The sequence below is a fragment of the Rhinopithecus bieti genome, unplaced genomic scaffold (genome assembly GCF_001698545.2).
Source record: "Rhinopithecus bieti isolate Rb0 unplaced genomic scaffold, ASM169854v2 scaffold_10589, whole genome shotgun sequence".
Classification (NCBI taxonomy): Eukaryota; Metazoa; Chordata; class Mammalia; order Primates; family Cercopithecidae; genus Rhinopithecus; species Rhinopithecus bieti.
Genome location: NW_016807065.1, coordinates 1064533 through 1078380, shown reverse-complemented (window position 1 = coordinate 1078380; position 13848 = coordinate 1064533). Strand labels below are relative to the sequence as shown.

General features: G+C 43.0%; 2 protein-coding genes across 2 annotated transcripts; one reads left to right on the top strand and one right to left on the bottom strand.

The window, feature by feature from the left end:
- Positions 1-8110: 8110 nt before the first annotated feature.
- On the bottom strand, positions 8111-8958 carry LOC108534614 (transcription elongation factor B polypeptide 1-like). Its single transcript, XM_017880071.1, has 2 exons — positions 8495-8958; positions 8111-8208 (listed from the first exon to the last, which is right to left on the bottom strand). Exons 1-2 carry the CDS (start codon positions 8718-8720, stop codon positions 8111-8113), a joined length of 324 nt encoding a protein of 107 aa, XP_017735560.1. The 5' UTR covers positions 8721-8958.
- Positions 8959-11129: 2171 nt separating this feature from the next.
- Positions 11130-12256, top strand: LOC108534612 (olfactory receptor 7D2-like). Its single transcript, XM_017880068.1, is given in 1 exon segment — positions 11130-12256. A coding segment is annotated over 1 exon segment (939 nt). The 3' UTR covers positions 12069-12256.
- Positions 12257-13848: the final 1592 nt, after the last annotated feature.

Here is a 13848-nt window from a genome sequence, read left to right as displayed (position 1 = left end):
CGGGAGGCTGAGGCAGGAGAATGGCGGGAACCTGGGAGGCGGTGCTTGCAGTGAGCTGAGATCGCGCCACTGCACTCCAGCCCGGGCGACAGAGCGAGACTCCGTCTCAAAAAAAAAAAAAATAAATAAAATTAAAAAACAAAATTCCTTAGCCGGGCGTGGTGGCGGGCACCTGTAGTCCCAGCTATTCGGGAGGTTGAGGAGGAGAATGGCGTGAACCCGGGAGACAGAGCTTGCAGTGAGCCAAGACTGCGCCACCACACTCCAGCCTGGGCAACAGAGCGAGATGCCATCTCAAAGAAAAAAAAAAATTTCCTAAATAAATAACTGATAGAAAAGAGAATGAGGGCCGGGCGGGGTGACTCACACCTGTAATTTTTGGGAAGCTGAGGGGGGAGGATCACCTGAGGTCAGGAGTTCGAGACCAGTCTGGCCAACATGGTGAAAACCCGTCTCTACTAAAAATATAAAAATTAGCCCGGCATGCTGGCGTGTGCCTGTAATCTCAGCTACTTGGGAGGCTGAGGCAGGAGAGTCGCTTGAACCCAGGAGGCGGACGTTGCGGTGAGCAGAGATTGTGCCACTGCATACTAGCCTGGGCGACAGAGCAAGACTCCATCTCAAAAAAAATGTATATTTTATATATATTTTAATTATGTATACATACATATATAGCAAGAATTAGATGCCATTTTAATAGACTTTATGTTTTTAGAACATCCACCAATGCTGCTTTGATTCAAGTCCACATGATCTATCATCTGGGCTGTAGATAGCCTGGCACCCTTCCTGCCCATTCTGTAGGGGACATCATGGTACACTTGTTTTTTTTTTTAAACACCCAGTGCTCTTATATTCCTCCAGAAGGAAGCCTAAACTCCAGTGTCCTCCATGATCTGGCTCCTGTTTTTTGCTCCAGCTCCATCTCTTGTTCCATCACCCTCTTGTCTTCTAATCCATCCTTTGTATTAAGAAGCAAATTACCTAAACCTTTTAAATGAGGCAAAAGGATGACCACATTTCTGTTCAGTATCACGCTGAAGCATTGTCTGATAGGCTTAGCTAGTTCTTTCCTTCTCAAGACAATGTTCGTTTGTTTGCTTGAGACCTGGACTCTGAAGTTATTGCCAACCCACAGGGAATTAATCAATTACAAATGATTTTTGTCCAGTAGAGTTGCAAATTACTTCAATTACTTCTGTTCAGTTAAAAAGATTACCCCCAAATGGCCAGGCATGGTGTCTCATGCCTATAATCCCAGCACTTTGGGAGGTCAAGGTGGATGGATCACTTGAGGCCAGGAGTTTGAGACTAGCCTGGCCAATATGGTGAAACCCCATCTCTACTAAAAATACAAAAATTATCTGGGTGTGATGGCGCATATGCCTGTAATCACAGCTACTACGCCTCAGGAGGCTGAGGTGGGAGAATAGTTTGAACCCAGGAGGCAGAGGTTACAGTGAGCTGAGATTGCGCCACTCACTCCAGCCTGGGTGACAGAGTGAGACTGCGCCAAAATAAACAAATGAAAAAAATGAAATAGTGTGTTAATAATTGTATATTTTAAAATTATATTTCAGAAAAATATTTACCACTTTTTTTTTGAGACAGAGATTTGCTCTTGTTACTCAGGCTGGAGTGCAATGGCGCAATCTTGGCTCACTGCAACCTCTATCTCTTGGGTTCAAGCGATTCTCTCGCCTCAGCCTCCCGAGTAGCTGAGATTACAGACGCCACAACCATGCCCAGCTAATTTCTTTTTTTGTATTTTTAGCAGGGACAGGGTTTCACCATGTTGGCCAGGCTGGTCTCGAACTCCTGACCTCAGGTGATACACCTACCTCGGCCTCCCAAAGTGCTGGGATTACAGGCGTGAGCCACCACACCCGGCCTACCACATTTTGTTGTATATTTGAAGTAATCGGAATTTATTCTTGCAAACCACACAGATTTTTGTACGTTTAATTTTAATTTTAAAAGATCTGCCAGCCATTGACAGATGAATGGATAAACAAAATGTGTATATATACATACAATATGATGGAATATTTTGTGCCCTTAACAAAGAACATTCTTCTGAGCATGGTGCCTCATGGCTGTAATCCTAACACTTTGGGAGGCTGAGGCGGGAGGATCACTCAAGGCCAGGAATATGAGACCAGCCTGGCCAACATGGTGAAACCCCATCTCTGCTAAAAATACAAAAATTAGCCGGACATGGTGGCACACACCTGTAATCCCAGCTACTCGGGAGGCTGAGGCAGGAGAATCGCTTGAACCCCGGAGGTGGAAGCTGCAGTGAGCTGAGATCGGGCCATTGTACTCCAGCCTGGGCGACAAGAGTGAGGCTTCATCTCAGAATAATAATATAAAAAAAAAATACAATAATAATAATAAATAGAAAAATAACAAAAAATTAAAAATAAATTAGCTAATTGGGAGAATGATATGGGAGGACTGCTTGATCTCAGGTCTCTGGGACTGTAATGAACTATAACTGTGTCACTGCACTCCAGCCTCGGTGACAGAGCAAGACTTTCACTAAAAAAAAAAAGAGAGAGAGAGAGAAAGAACATTCGGACACATGTACTGCGTAGCTGAACCTTGGCAATATTTTACTTAAGTGAAATAAGTCAGTCACAAAAAGACGAACACTGCATACTTCCATCTATGAGGCAGGTACCGTAGTCAGAATTACACAGACGAGAAGTAGCATGGTGGTTCCTTAGGGGCTAGGGAGGGTGAATGGGGGACGAGTGTTATGGAACAGAGTTTCAGTTTGGAAAGATGAGAAGATTCTGAATATGGAGGATGGTGACGGCTGCTTAACATTGTGAATATACTTAATGCTACTGAACAGTACACTTAAAATGGTTAAGATGGTAAATTGCATGTTATGTATATTTTACCATCATTTTAAAAATTGAAAAGAACTTTTTTCTTATTGTTGAGTTCCTTCCAAACTTGCCCTCAATGCAATTTTCCCCATCACTCTACCCAGAACACTGTTTGCGATGTTTTCCGTGCCATTAAATGTGATGGATATTCTTCAGCCTTTATTTTGCTTGGCCCTATAGCATCATTTTACGTGGTTGTTAGAAATAAAGCTTGGAGTCGTAAAGAAAAATGAGCACTCAAAGGATTTCTCAGCAAAGCAAATTTACTTCTGCGCAGAAGGGTGCTTCTTGTAGGGCTGGCTGCTCCCAGAGCACCCCGAACAAAGGAGAGTAGAAGCTTTTATTCTTAAGGCAACTCTTGACTTTGTGTCCTTTCCCCATTGGCTGGGGTCAGACGGCACAATCTAAACTAGACTTGATTGGCTACACATTTAAACTGTCTTAGATAAGGTGGACGTGTGATGGGAGAGAGGGGAGAGGAGGAAGGGGTCATCTACAGAGAACTAGACAGCTAGTCTATTCTTAAATAAGGAAAGAAATGCGAGCTGGGGCTGTGGCATGTCTGGGCATGTAGCAAAATCAGAGAGAAGAAAAGGAGAAGAAAGTGTGTTGGGGGGGTGGGTACCTGGAATTAGAGAATAAGAAGCTGAGCAGGCTGTTTGAAGAGAAACCTTGCTGTATCTCACAATGGTTGACTCTCTCTCTCTCAACAGGACTTAACGACATATCCACAGGCTGTTTAACACCCTGTAGCCAATGCGATCACAAAGGATTCACTGAAATAGTTGCATCTCTGTTTTATTCTGTGTTACTTTGAGACCCTTAGGCGCTGGGATTACAGAGAGACGGGTCTTTGTAGCTTCTGCGACTCGTTCCAGAGGGAGAACCTCTTTATCTCAAAACCAAACCAATAGTGATGAAAGTTCTTCCAAGACTAAAGAGGCCCCAAGGGGTGGGAGGTGCAGAGAGACTCACCTGGCTTCAGAGCTGCCTTCTTGGAAACAGAATTAGAGCACATCATGGCTTTCTGCCATTTACTCTTGATCCCAAGGGAGCCGAATGGCTTGGAGACTAGAACATCACTGGAACAGTGGATTTAATGAGGAACGGTGAGACATCAGCTCCCTGGGGCTTGAGAAACCATAAATACTTCCCTAGAACCCCTCACCTGGACAGTTTCCTGATGCCACACTCGTGCACCTTAGAGAAGAGAGTCAGGATGACTTCTTGACAAGTTCCTTCTGCCCATCTTTCCCTGCTAGATTCTGTTTTCAGCATTCAACAGTCAGGGGAGGAAGACGTCATACCAGCATTTTTTTTTTCTCCAAGCAATGGTCAGTTGAGTGACTCACGCTATCCTTGTGAGTACTGTGTGTGAAAAGGATTTAAAAAGTAGTGCAGGATGGCCGGGCGCGGTGGCTCAAGCCTGTAATCCCAGCACTTTGGGAGGCCGAGACGGGCGGTCACGAGGTCAGGAGAATGAGACCATCCTGGTTACACCGGTGAAACCCCGTCCTCTACTAAAAAATACAAAAAACTAGCCGGCCGATGTGGTGGCGCCTGTATCCAGCTACTGGGGAGCTGAGGCAAGAGAATGGCCGTAAACCCAGGAGGGCGGAGTTTGCAGTGAGCTGAGATCCAGCCACTGCACTCCAGCCTGGGCGACAGAGCGAGACTCTCGTCTCTAAAAAAAAAAAAAAAAAAAGTAGTGCAGGAAGGAAGAGATGGAGGTAAAAGGGTTGATAAAGTCTCATGATGATTTTTTTAAATGTCTCTAGAGTTCCCTTACCCGGTTATATATGTCTTCTAAGACACTGCAACTTTTGGGAGGCTGAGGCAGGTGGATCGCTTGAGGCCAGGAGTCCAAGACCAGCCTGGCCAACTTGGTGAAACCCCATCTTATCTAAAAATACAAATATTCCCTGGGAATGGTGGTGGATGCCTGTAATCCCAGCTACTAGGGAGCCTGAGGCAGGAGAATGGCTTGAACCTGGGAGACAGTGGTTGCCGTGAACCAAGATCACACCACTGCACTCCAGCCTGGGTGACAGAGTGAGTGAGACGCTGTCTCAAAAAAAGGAAAAAAAAAAAAAGATTCTATTGCAACTGTTTCTGTCACCTCCACCTCTGATGGCCTTTCATTCTGGAAACTGGTGACTTTCTCCATGTCAGTAGGAACTGCCACTTCCTTGAGCACATTCTTTCAGTCCACCTGCTAACACCTCCCTTGTTCTTCTGTAGTATATGAACCGGGCACGGTGGCTCAAGCCTGTAATCCCAGAACTTTGGGAGGCCGAGGCGGGCAGATCACGAGGTCAAGAGATCAGGACCATCCTGGCCAATATGGTGAAACCCCGTCTCCACTAAAAATACAAAATTAGCTAGGCATGGTGGTGTGTGCCTGTAGTCCCAGCCATTTGGGAGGCTGAGGCAGGGGAATTTCTTGAACCTGGGAAGCGGAGGTTGCAGTGAGCTGAGATTGCACCATTGCACTTCAGCCTGGGCAACAAGAACAAAGCTCCATCTCAAAAAAGAAAAAAAAAAATCAACAAAGCAAAACAAAACAAAACAAGTATGTACTAAATATTCACTCTGCACCAGATGTTACGTATATTGTCATTGCAATTGTGAGTGGACTTTTTTTTTCTGTTATCTTTTCTCATGGCTGTTTGCAGATACATAAGAAAGCTGATGACACTGATTAGTTGTAATTGTGTTTAAATTGACTTTTTTTTTTTTTTGAGACAGGGTCTTGCTGGGCTCAAGCAGTCCTCCTGCCTCGTCCTCCCAAGTAGCTAATTTTTTAAAAATCTATTTTTGTAGAGGCAAGGGTCTCGTTTTATTGTCCAGGCTGGTCTCAAACTCCTGGCCTCAAGAATTTCTCCTGCCTCAGCCTCTCAAAGTGCTGGGATTACAGGCAGGAGTCACAGAACCCAGCCAGGCTGTTACATTTTATTAAATGAATTTTAGCTTATGTTAAGACTGTGGTTTCTTTTTCTGCATTGCTCTATTCATGCATATACTTTGTTATCTGACTTGTCGATATTAAATTTTTTTGCACTCTTAGGATAAACATTCATTAGTAATGGACTGTGTTCTTTTATCCAAAATATAACTTCATTTCACTCCCCTTTCAGGTTTTTGCATCTGTTGTCAACATGAGATTAAAATTTGCAGATTTCTTGTTGGTCTTATATGTGATTTTTTTTTTAAACCTTCATTCAGCTTTCCATGATGAGTACAAAGCCTTAGGGAATATCAGGATAAAGTAAAATTTTCTAGAATGTGATCTGGACTTATCACAAAGAAACTTCAGGTTCATCAGGCTTCATGGTGTATTTGTCTACAATTTAAGTAAAAAATAATGCTGGCTGGGCACAGTGACTCACGCCTGTAATCCCAGCACTTTAGGAGCCTGAGATGGGTGGATCACCTGAGGTCAGGAGTTTGAGACTAGCCTGGCCAACATAGTAAAACCCCATCTCTATTAAAAATACAAAAATTAGCCGGGTATGGTGGTGAGCACCTGTAGTCACAGCTACTCAGGAGGCTGAGGTGGGAAGATTGCTTAAGCCCAGGAGGTGGAGGTTGTAGTGAGCTATGATTGTGCCACCACTGCACTTCAACCTGGGCAACAGACCCAGACTCTGTCAAAAAAAAAATTGTTTCACATTACTACAGTGCAATGATCACAATCAGGAAATTGGCATTAATACTCTATTATGTATAGTATTATAGGTATATAATATACTATTTGCTATATACTGTATTATTAATATAGTAATTAGTATATAGCATTAATATAATACTATAAAATTTACAAAGCTCATTTATATATTTTTTGTTTCTTCTTATTTATATTTTAATTATCCCAATAATGTCATCTATAGCAAAAGAAAGACTCAAGTCATTCATTACATTTGAATGACATGTCTTTTTTTTGCCTCCTTTAATCTGAAACATTTCCTAGACTTTTTTTTTTTTTTTTTTTTTTTTTTTTGAGATGGGGTCTTGCTCTGTCACCCAGGCTGGAGTGCAGTGGTGCAGTCATAGCTCATTGCAGCCTCAACCTCCTGGGTTCAGGCAATTCTCCTGCCTCAGCCTCCCAAGTAGCTGGGACAACAAGCATGTGCGACTGTGCCCAGCTAATTTTTGTATTTTTTGTAGAGAAGTGGTTTCACTATGTTTCCTAGACTGGCCTCAAACTCCTAAGCCCAAACGATCCTCCCACAGCCTCTCAAAGTGCTGGGATCACAAGTGTAAACCACCATACCTGGCATTTCTTTGTATTTTATAGAAAAGAGCACAAGTGAGATATTGTGCTCCTCAAGCTCAGTTTGTGTGATGTTCCCTACTCTTTAAAGTTCTGCATCTTTGGCAGGAATCCCACAAAAGTGATGTTTTGCTGTTTCCAGTGAATCCTATCAGAAAGCACATGTTTATCGTGTCCCATTAAGAATCTCCTTGACCATCAAACAGGGGTGCTATAAAATCAGTGTTAAGATAGATGGTCGGGATTAGAGAGTCCATTTTCTAGAATTCTATTTTGCTTGGGACATTATAAAATGGATATTTAATGTGGGTGGTTAGCTATGAGATATTTCCTCACACCTGTTAGAATTATTATTATTATTATTTTACCTGCGAATTGGCATATTTGTTTATTTCTCAGTTTATGAAAATGTCCTTAATTTGTTGAGGTGGCAAACAAATTTCAACTTTGATTGCTATGCAAAACGAGAAGATAATCTGCTTCGCAATGAACTTTATACAGTTCAACTGCATACAGGCAACACGCTACATATGAAAAATTACTAACTGAACTGCAGGTATTAAATGAAAAGTGTTGGCCGGGCGCGGTGGCTCAAGCCTGTAATCCCAGCACTTTGGGAGGCCGAGACGGGCGGATCACGAGGTCAGGAGATCGAGACCATCCTGGCTAACACGGTGAAACCCCGTCTCTACTAAAAAAAAAAATACAAAAAACTAGCCGGGCGAGGTGGCGGGCGCCTGTAGTCCCAGCTACTCGGGAGACTGAGGCAGGAGAATGGCGTGAACCCGGGAGGTGGAGCTTGCAGTGAGCCGAGATCCGGCCACTGCACTCCAGCCCGGGCGACAGAGCGAAACTCCATCTCAAAAAAAATAAAATAAAATAAAATAAAATAAAATAAAATAAATGAAAAGTGTTAACAGTTTATTATAATTTATTTTATTTAACAATCTAGGAAGTTCGCAGCCATCAGCAGTTCTAGTGCAAGTTCAGGTGCAACTGGGAATTCGGGAATCTCGGCGGAGCTGTTAGTTAGCGAACCTTGTACTTTTTTTTTTTTTTTTTTGAGACGGAGTCTTGCTCTGTCACCCAGGCTGGAGTGCAGTGGCGCAATCTCCGCTCACTGCAAGCTCCGCCTCCCGAGTTCACGCCATTCTCCTGTCTCAGCTTCTGGGTAGCCCGGCTAATTTTTTTTTTTTTTTTTTTTAGTAGAGATGGGGTTTCACTGTGTGAGCCGGGATGGTCTCGATCTCCTGACCTCGTGATCCCCCGGCCTCGGCCTCCCAAAGTGCTGGGATTACAGGCGTGAGCCACTGAGCCCGGCCACATGCATATACTTTTGATAGCACATGTGAAGGGATCTCTCTAAAATGGACCTCATCGGTTTTGTTCTCAGCAAATGTACCTGGGCCACTCAACACGGCTTTTATCGTGCCTGATGTTAATGCATGTTCTTTCTTTACAGTAAATTCATGGCCCTCAGGTGATATTGATTTGACATACAAGGCATCAGGGCCTTCGCAGCCACCGTAGGTTTTCTTCTCTTCATCCATTTTGTTCTTACGAAATTCTACTTTGCTTCCCCAGGAACTTTAGTAGTTTCTCGTCAGCCGCGCATCCAGCGCAGCTGGGTCCCCTATTCCAGGGCCGCCCCCACCCCGCCCCCGCAACCCAGCTGCCTGCTCCCGTGGGTGGCTTCCGGGGCAGTGGGAAGAATTACTTCCGCTGGGTCAGAGCCGCTTTCTGTGACTCGCGGGAGATGCATGGTTTTTTTTTTGTTTGTTTTTTCTGTGTGTGTGTGTGTGTGTTTTTTTTGTTAAGACAGGGTCTCGCCCTGTCACCTAGTCTCGAGTACAGTGGCACAATCTCAGCTCACTGCAACCTCGAACACTGCGGCTCAAAGCGATCCTCCCGCCTCAGCCTCCTGAGTGGCTGGGACAACAGGCACATGCCACCATGCCCAGCTACTTTTGTTTATGTTTTTTGTAGAGAGCAAGTCTTACTGTGCTGCCCGGGCTGGTCTTGAACTCCTGGCCTCAAGCAGTCTTTTCACCTCAGCCTCCCAAAGTGCTGGTATTAGAGGTGTGAGCCACCATGCCTGACCTTAGAATTATTAACTATTACTAGCTATTAGCTAACAATTGGCTGTATTACTAGCTAACTATTAACTATTCACTATTATTAAAAAGACGAGAGTTGGCAAGGGTGCAAAGAGAAGGGAACCCCTTGTGCCCTGTTGGTGGTAATGTAGATTGGAGTAGCCATTATGGGAAATAGTGTGGGGGTTCCTGAAGGAATTAAAAATAGAGGCTGGGTGTGGTGGCTCATGCCTGTAATCCCAGCACTTTGGGAGGCCATGGCCGGTGGATCACTTGAGGCTATGAGTTCAAGACCAGCCTGGTCAACAAGGTGAAACCCTGTCTCTACAAAGAAAAAAAAAATTAGCCGGACGTGGTGGCACATACCTGTAATCCCAGCTACTGGGGAGGCTGAGGCAGAAGAATCACTTAAACTTGGGAGGCAGAGGTTGCAGTGAGCTGAGATTGCGCCACTGCACTCCAGTCTGGGCAACAGATAATCTGTCTCAAAAAATAAAAAGAAAAAAGAAATTAAAATTTTGAGATTCTGTCTCAAAAAAATAAAATAAGACATCAAAATAAGAAATTAAAAATAAAAGAAATTTAAAATAACTAGAAATTAAATATGATCCAGTAATCCCTCCTCTGGATATGTATCCAAAGAAAATGAAATTGCCACTTGTAAAGATATCTGCATGATGCTCATGCTCATTGCAGCATTACTTGCAAAAGTCAAGATATGGAAACAGCCTCAATGTCTACTGATGGACAAATGGATAAAGAATATGTGATATATATGTACGTATATATTTGTGTGTGTATATATATTTCATTGTGTATATATATTCCAATGTGTGTATGTATATCTATGTGTGTGTATTTATGTGTATGTGTGTGTGTATATATATGTACACATATATATTTTTACACAATGGAGTATTATTCTACTGAATAATAAAATAGGAATAGGTCTTGCCATTTGCCACAACATGGATGAATCTGGAGGCCATTATGTTAAGTGAAATAAGTCAGATGCAGAAAGAAAAATACTGCATTTTTTCACTTCTATGTGGAATATTTTCTTTAAAGTCAAATACAGAGAGAGAATAAAACAGTGGTTACCAGAGGAGGAGTGCGACTGGGGGAGGAAACGAGGAAGATGTAGGATAATGGATACAAAGTAGCAGATATTTAGGATACACAAGTCTAGAGATCCAGCGTACCCCATGAGAATTATAATCAATAACAGTGTATTGTATTCAGGATTTATGCTACATGAATAGCTTGTAGCTGTTCTTACTATAAAGAAAGTGGGTAACTATGTGAAATGATGGATATGCTTCTTTGTTTCACTACAGTAACCATTTTACTATCTATATGTATCTCATAACATGTATTATATTGTGTATGTTGAATATACAGAATATAATTAATGTTTAAATAATTCAATATATGGGTGGTTGGGATGAGAGACTTAATTTTTTAGAATTCCACTTATGTGTGAAAGATCAGACAAAATGAGTCCATAAATCACGATAGTGTGGACAATATTTCTATTATATGAAGGATGCCCGTTGGATGCTAACTGATGTTTCTGTTACTGCTTCCTTTTAAATAAATAAATATATATATTTTAAAATAAATATATATTTAAAATAAATACATATATACATAGTTTTATTTTTATTTTATTTTTTATTTTTATTTTTTGAGACAGGTCTCCCTCTATCGCCCAGGCTGGAGTGCAGTGGTGCAAACATAGTTCTGTGTAGCTGCAAATTCCTGGGCTCAAGTGATCCTCCCAGCCTCCCGAGTAGCTGGGACTACAGGTGTCCACCACCACGCCTGGCTAATTACCTCTTCTTTTGTAGATACGTCAGCTACATGGAAGCAGAAAACCAAACAGGATTTTTAGAGTTTATCCTTCTCGGACTCTCGGAGGATCCAGAACTATAGCCGTTCATATTTGGGCTGTTCCTGTCCATGTACCTGGTCACGGTGCTGGGAAACCTGCTCATCATCCTGGCCATAAGCTCTGACTCCCACCTCCACACCCCCATGTACTTCTTCCTCTCCAACCTGTCCTGGATTGACATCTGTTTCAGCACCTGCATCGTCCCCAAGATGCTGGTGAACATCCAGACCAAGAACAAAACCATCTCTTACATGGACTGCCTCACCCAGGTCTATTTCTCCATGTTTTTTCCTATTCTGGACACGCTACTCCTGACCGTGATGGCCTATGACCGGTTTGTGGCCGTCTGCCACCCCCTGCACTATATAACCATCATGAACCCCCGCTTCTGTGGCCTCCTGGTTTTTGTCACCTGGCTCATTGGTGTCATGACATCCCTCCTCCATATTTCTCTGATGACCCATCTAACCTTCTGTAAAGATTTTGAAATTCCACATTTTTTCTGCGAACTGACTCACATCCTCCAGCTGGCCTGCTCTGATACCTTCCTGAACAGCAGGTTGATATATGTTATGACGGGTGTGCTGGGCGTTCTTCCCCTCCTTGGGATCATTTTCTCTTATTCACGAATTGCTGCATCCATAAGGAAGATGTCCTCATCGGGGGGAAAACAGAAAGCACTTTCTACCTGTGGCTCTCACCTCTCCGTCGTTTCTTTATTTTATGGGACAGGCATTGGGGTCCACTTCACTTCTGCGGTGACTCACTCTTCCCAGAACATCTCTGTGGCCTCGGTGATGTACACGGTGGTCACCCCCATGTTGAACCCCTTCATCTACAGCCTGAGGAACAAGGATGTGAAGGGGGCCCTGGGGAGACTCCTCAGCAGGGCAACTCCTTGTCTGTGATGGATCCCTCGGCCCCAGGACTAAGATGTTTTGTGAGCACCAATGGCAAAAGGGTTTTATTTTGAAATTCTCACTCTTTAAAATTAAAAAATAATTTTTTTATACTTTGAGGGTACAAATGCAGATTTCTTAACATGCATTTGCATAAGGGTGAAGTCTGAGCTTTTGGCGTACCGATTACCCAAGTAGTGAACACGACAATTTTTTTTTCTTTTTTTTGAGATGGAGTCTCGCTCTGTCGCCCAGGCTAGAGTGCAGTGGAGTGATCTTGGCTCACTGCAACCTCTGCCTCACGGGTTCAAGCGATTCTCCTGTCTCAGCCTCCCAAGTAACTGGGATTACAGGCGTGTGCCACCACATGCCTTTTAGTAGAGATGGGGTTTCACCATATTAGCCAGGCTGGTCTCGAACTCCTGACATTGTGATCCACCGACCTTGGCCTCCCAAAGTGCTGGGATTACAGGCATGAGCCACCATGCCCGGCCAAGGCAATTTTTAAACTCTCACTCCCCTCTCATCTTTTGCAGTCTCCAGTGTCCATTATTCCGTTATAATGCCCATGCGTATACATTGTTTAGCTCCCAATTATAAGTGAGATCATGCAGCATTTGACTTTCTCTTTCTTTACTACCTTATTTAAAAGAATGGCTTCCAGTCCCATTGATGTTGCTGTGAAAGATATGATTTCATTCTTTTTCATGACTGAGTAGTATTCCATTGTATATATATAGATATCTACATAGATATCGATATAGATATATACCATGTTTTCTTTTTTTAAAAAATTTATTTTATGTCAATAGTTTTTGGGGTACATGCGGTTTTTTGTTACATGGATAAGTTCTTTACTGGTGACTTCTGAATTTTTAGTGTACCCATCACCCAAGCAGTGTACACTGCACCCAATATGTAGTCTCTTATTCCTCATTCCCCCTCCCAACTTTTACCCCTTCAAGTCCCCAAAGTTAATTATATTGTTCATATGCCTTTGTGTCCTCATAGCTTAGCTCCCACTTATAACTGAGAACATATGATATGTTCATATGGATCTTATGTATGTTGGTTGACCATACAGAGAAACCCAGGTTTTTCATTCCTAAGTTACTTCACCTAGAGTAATGGCCTCCAGTTCTGTCCAAGTTGCTACAAAAGACATTATTTGGTTCCTTTTTATGGCTGAGTAGTATTCCATGGTGTATATATACCACATTTTCTTTATCCACTCATTGGTTGATGGGCACTTAGGTTGGTTCCATACCTTTGTAATTGCAAATTGTGTTGCTATAAACATGCACGTGTATGTGTCTTTTTCACATAATGAGTTTGTTTCCTTTGGGTAGATACCCAGTAGTGGAACTGCTGGACTGAAAGGTAGTTCTTACTTTCAGTTTTTTTTTTTTTTTTTTTTTTTTTTTTTTGAGACAGAGTCTTGCTCTGTTGCCCAGGCTGGAGTGCAGTGGTACAATCTCATCTCACTGCAACCTCTGCTTCCTGCGTTCAAGCGATTCTCTGGCCTCAGCCTCTTGAGTAACTGGGATTACAGGTGCCCATCGCCACGCCCAGCTAATTTTTTATTTTAGTAGGGACGGGGTTTCACCATGTTGGCCAGGCTGGTCTTGAACTCCTGAGCTCAGGCAATCCACCCGCCTTAGTCTCCCAAAGTGCGAGCACTACAGGCGTGAGCCACCGCACCCAGCCATGAGTGCTGTTTTTAAAACAGCAGCCAGTGATACTTACTGCTGCCCCTTTCACTACTGTTGGCAAGAACTAGAGAAGGTTG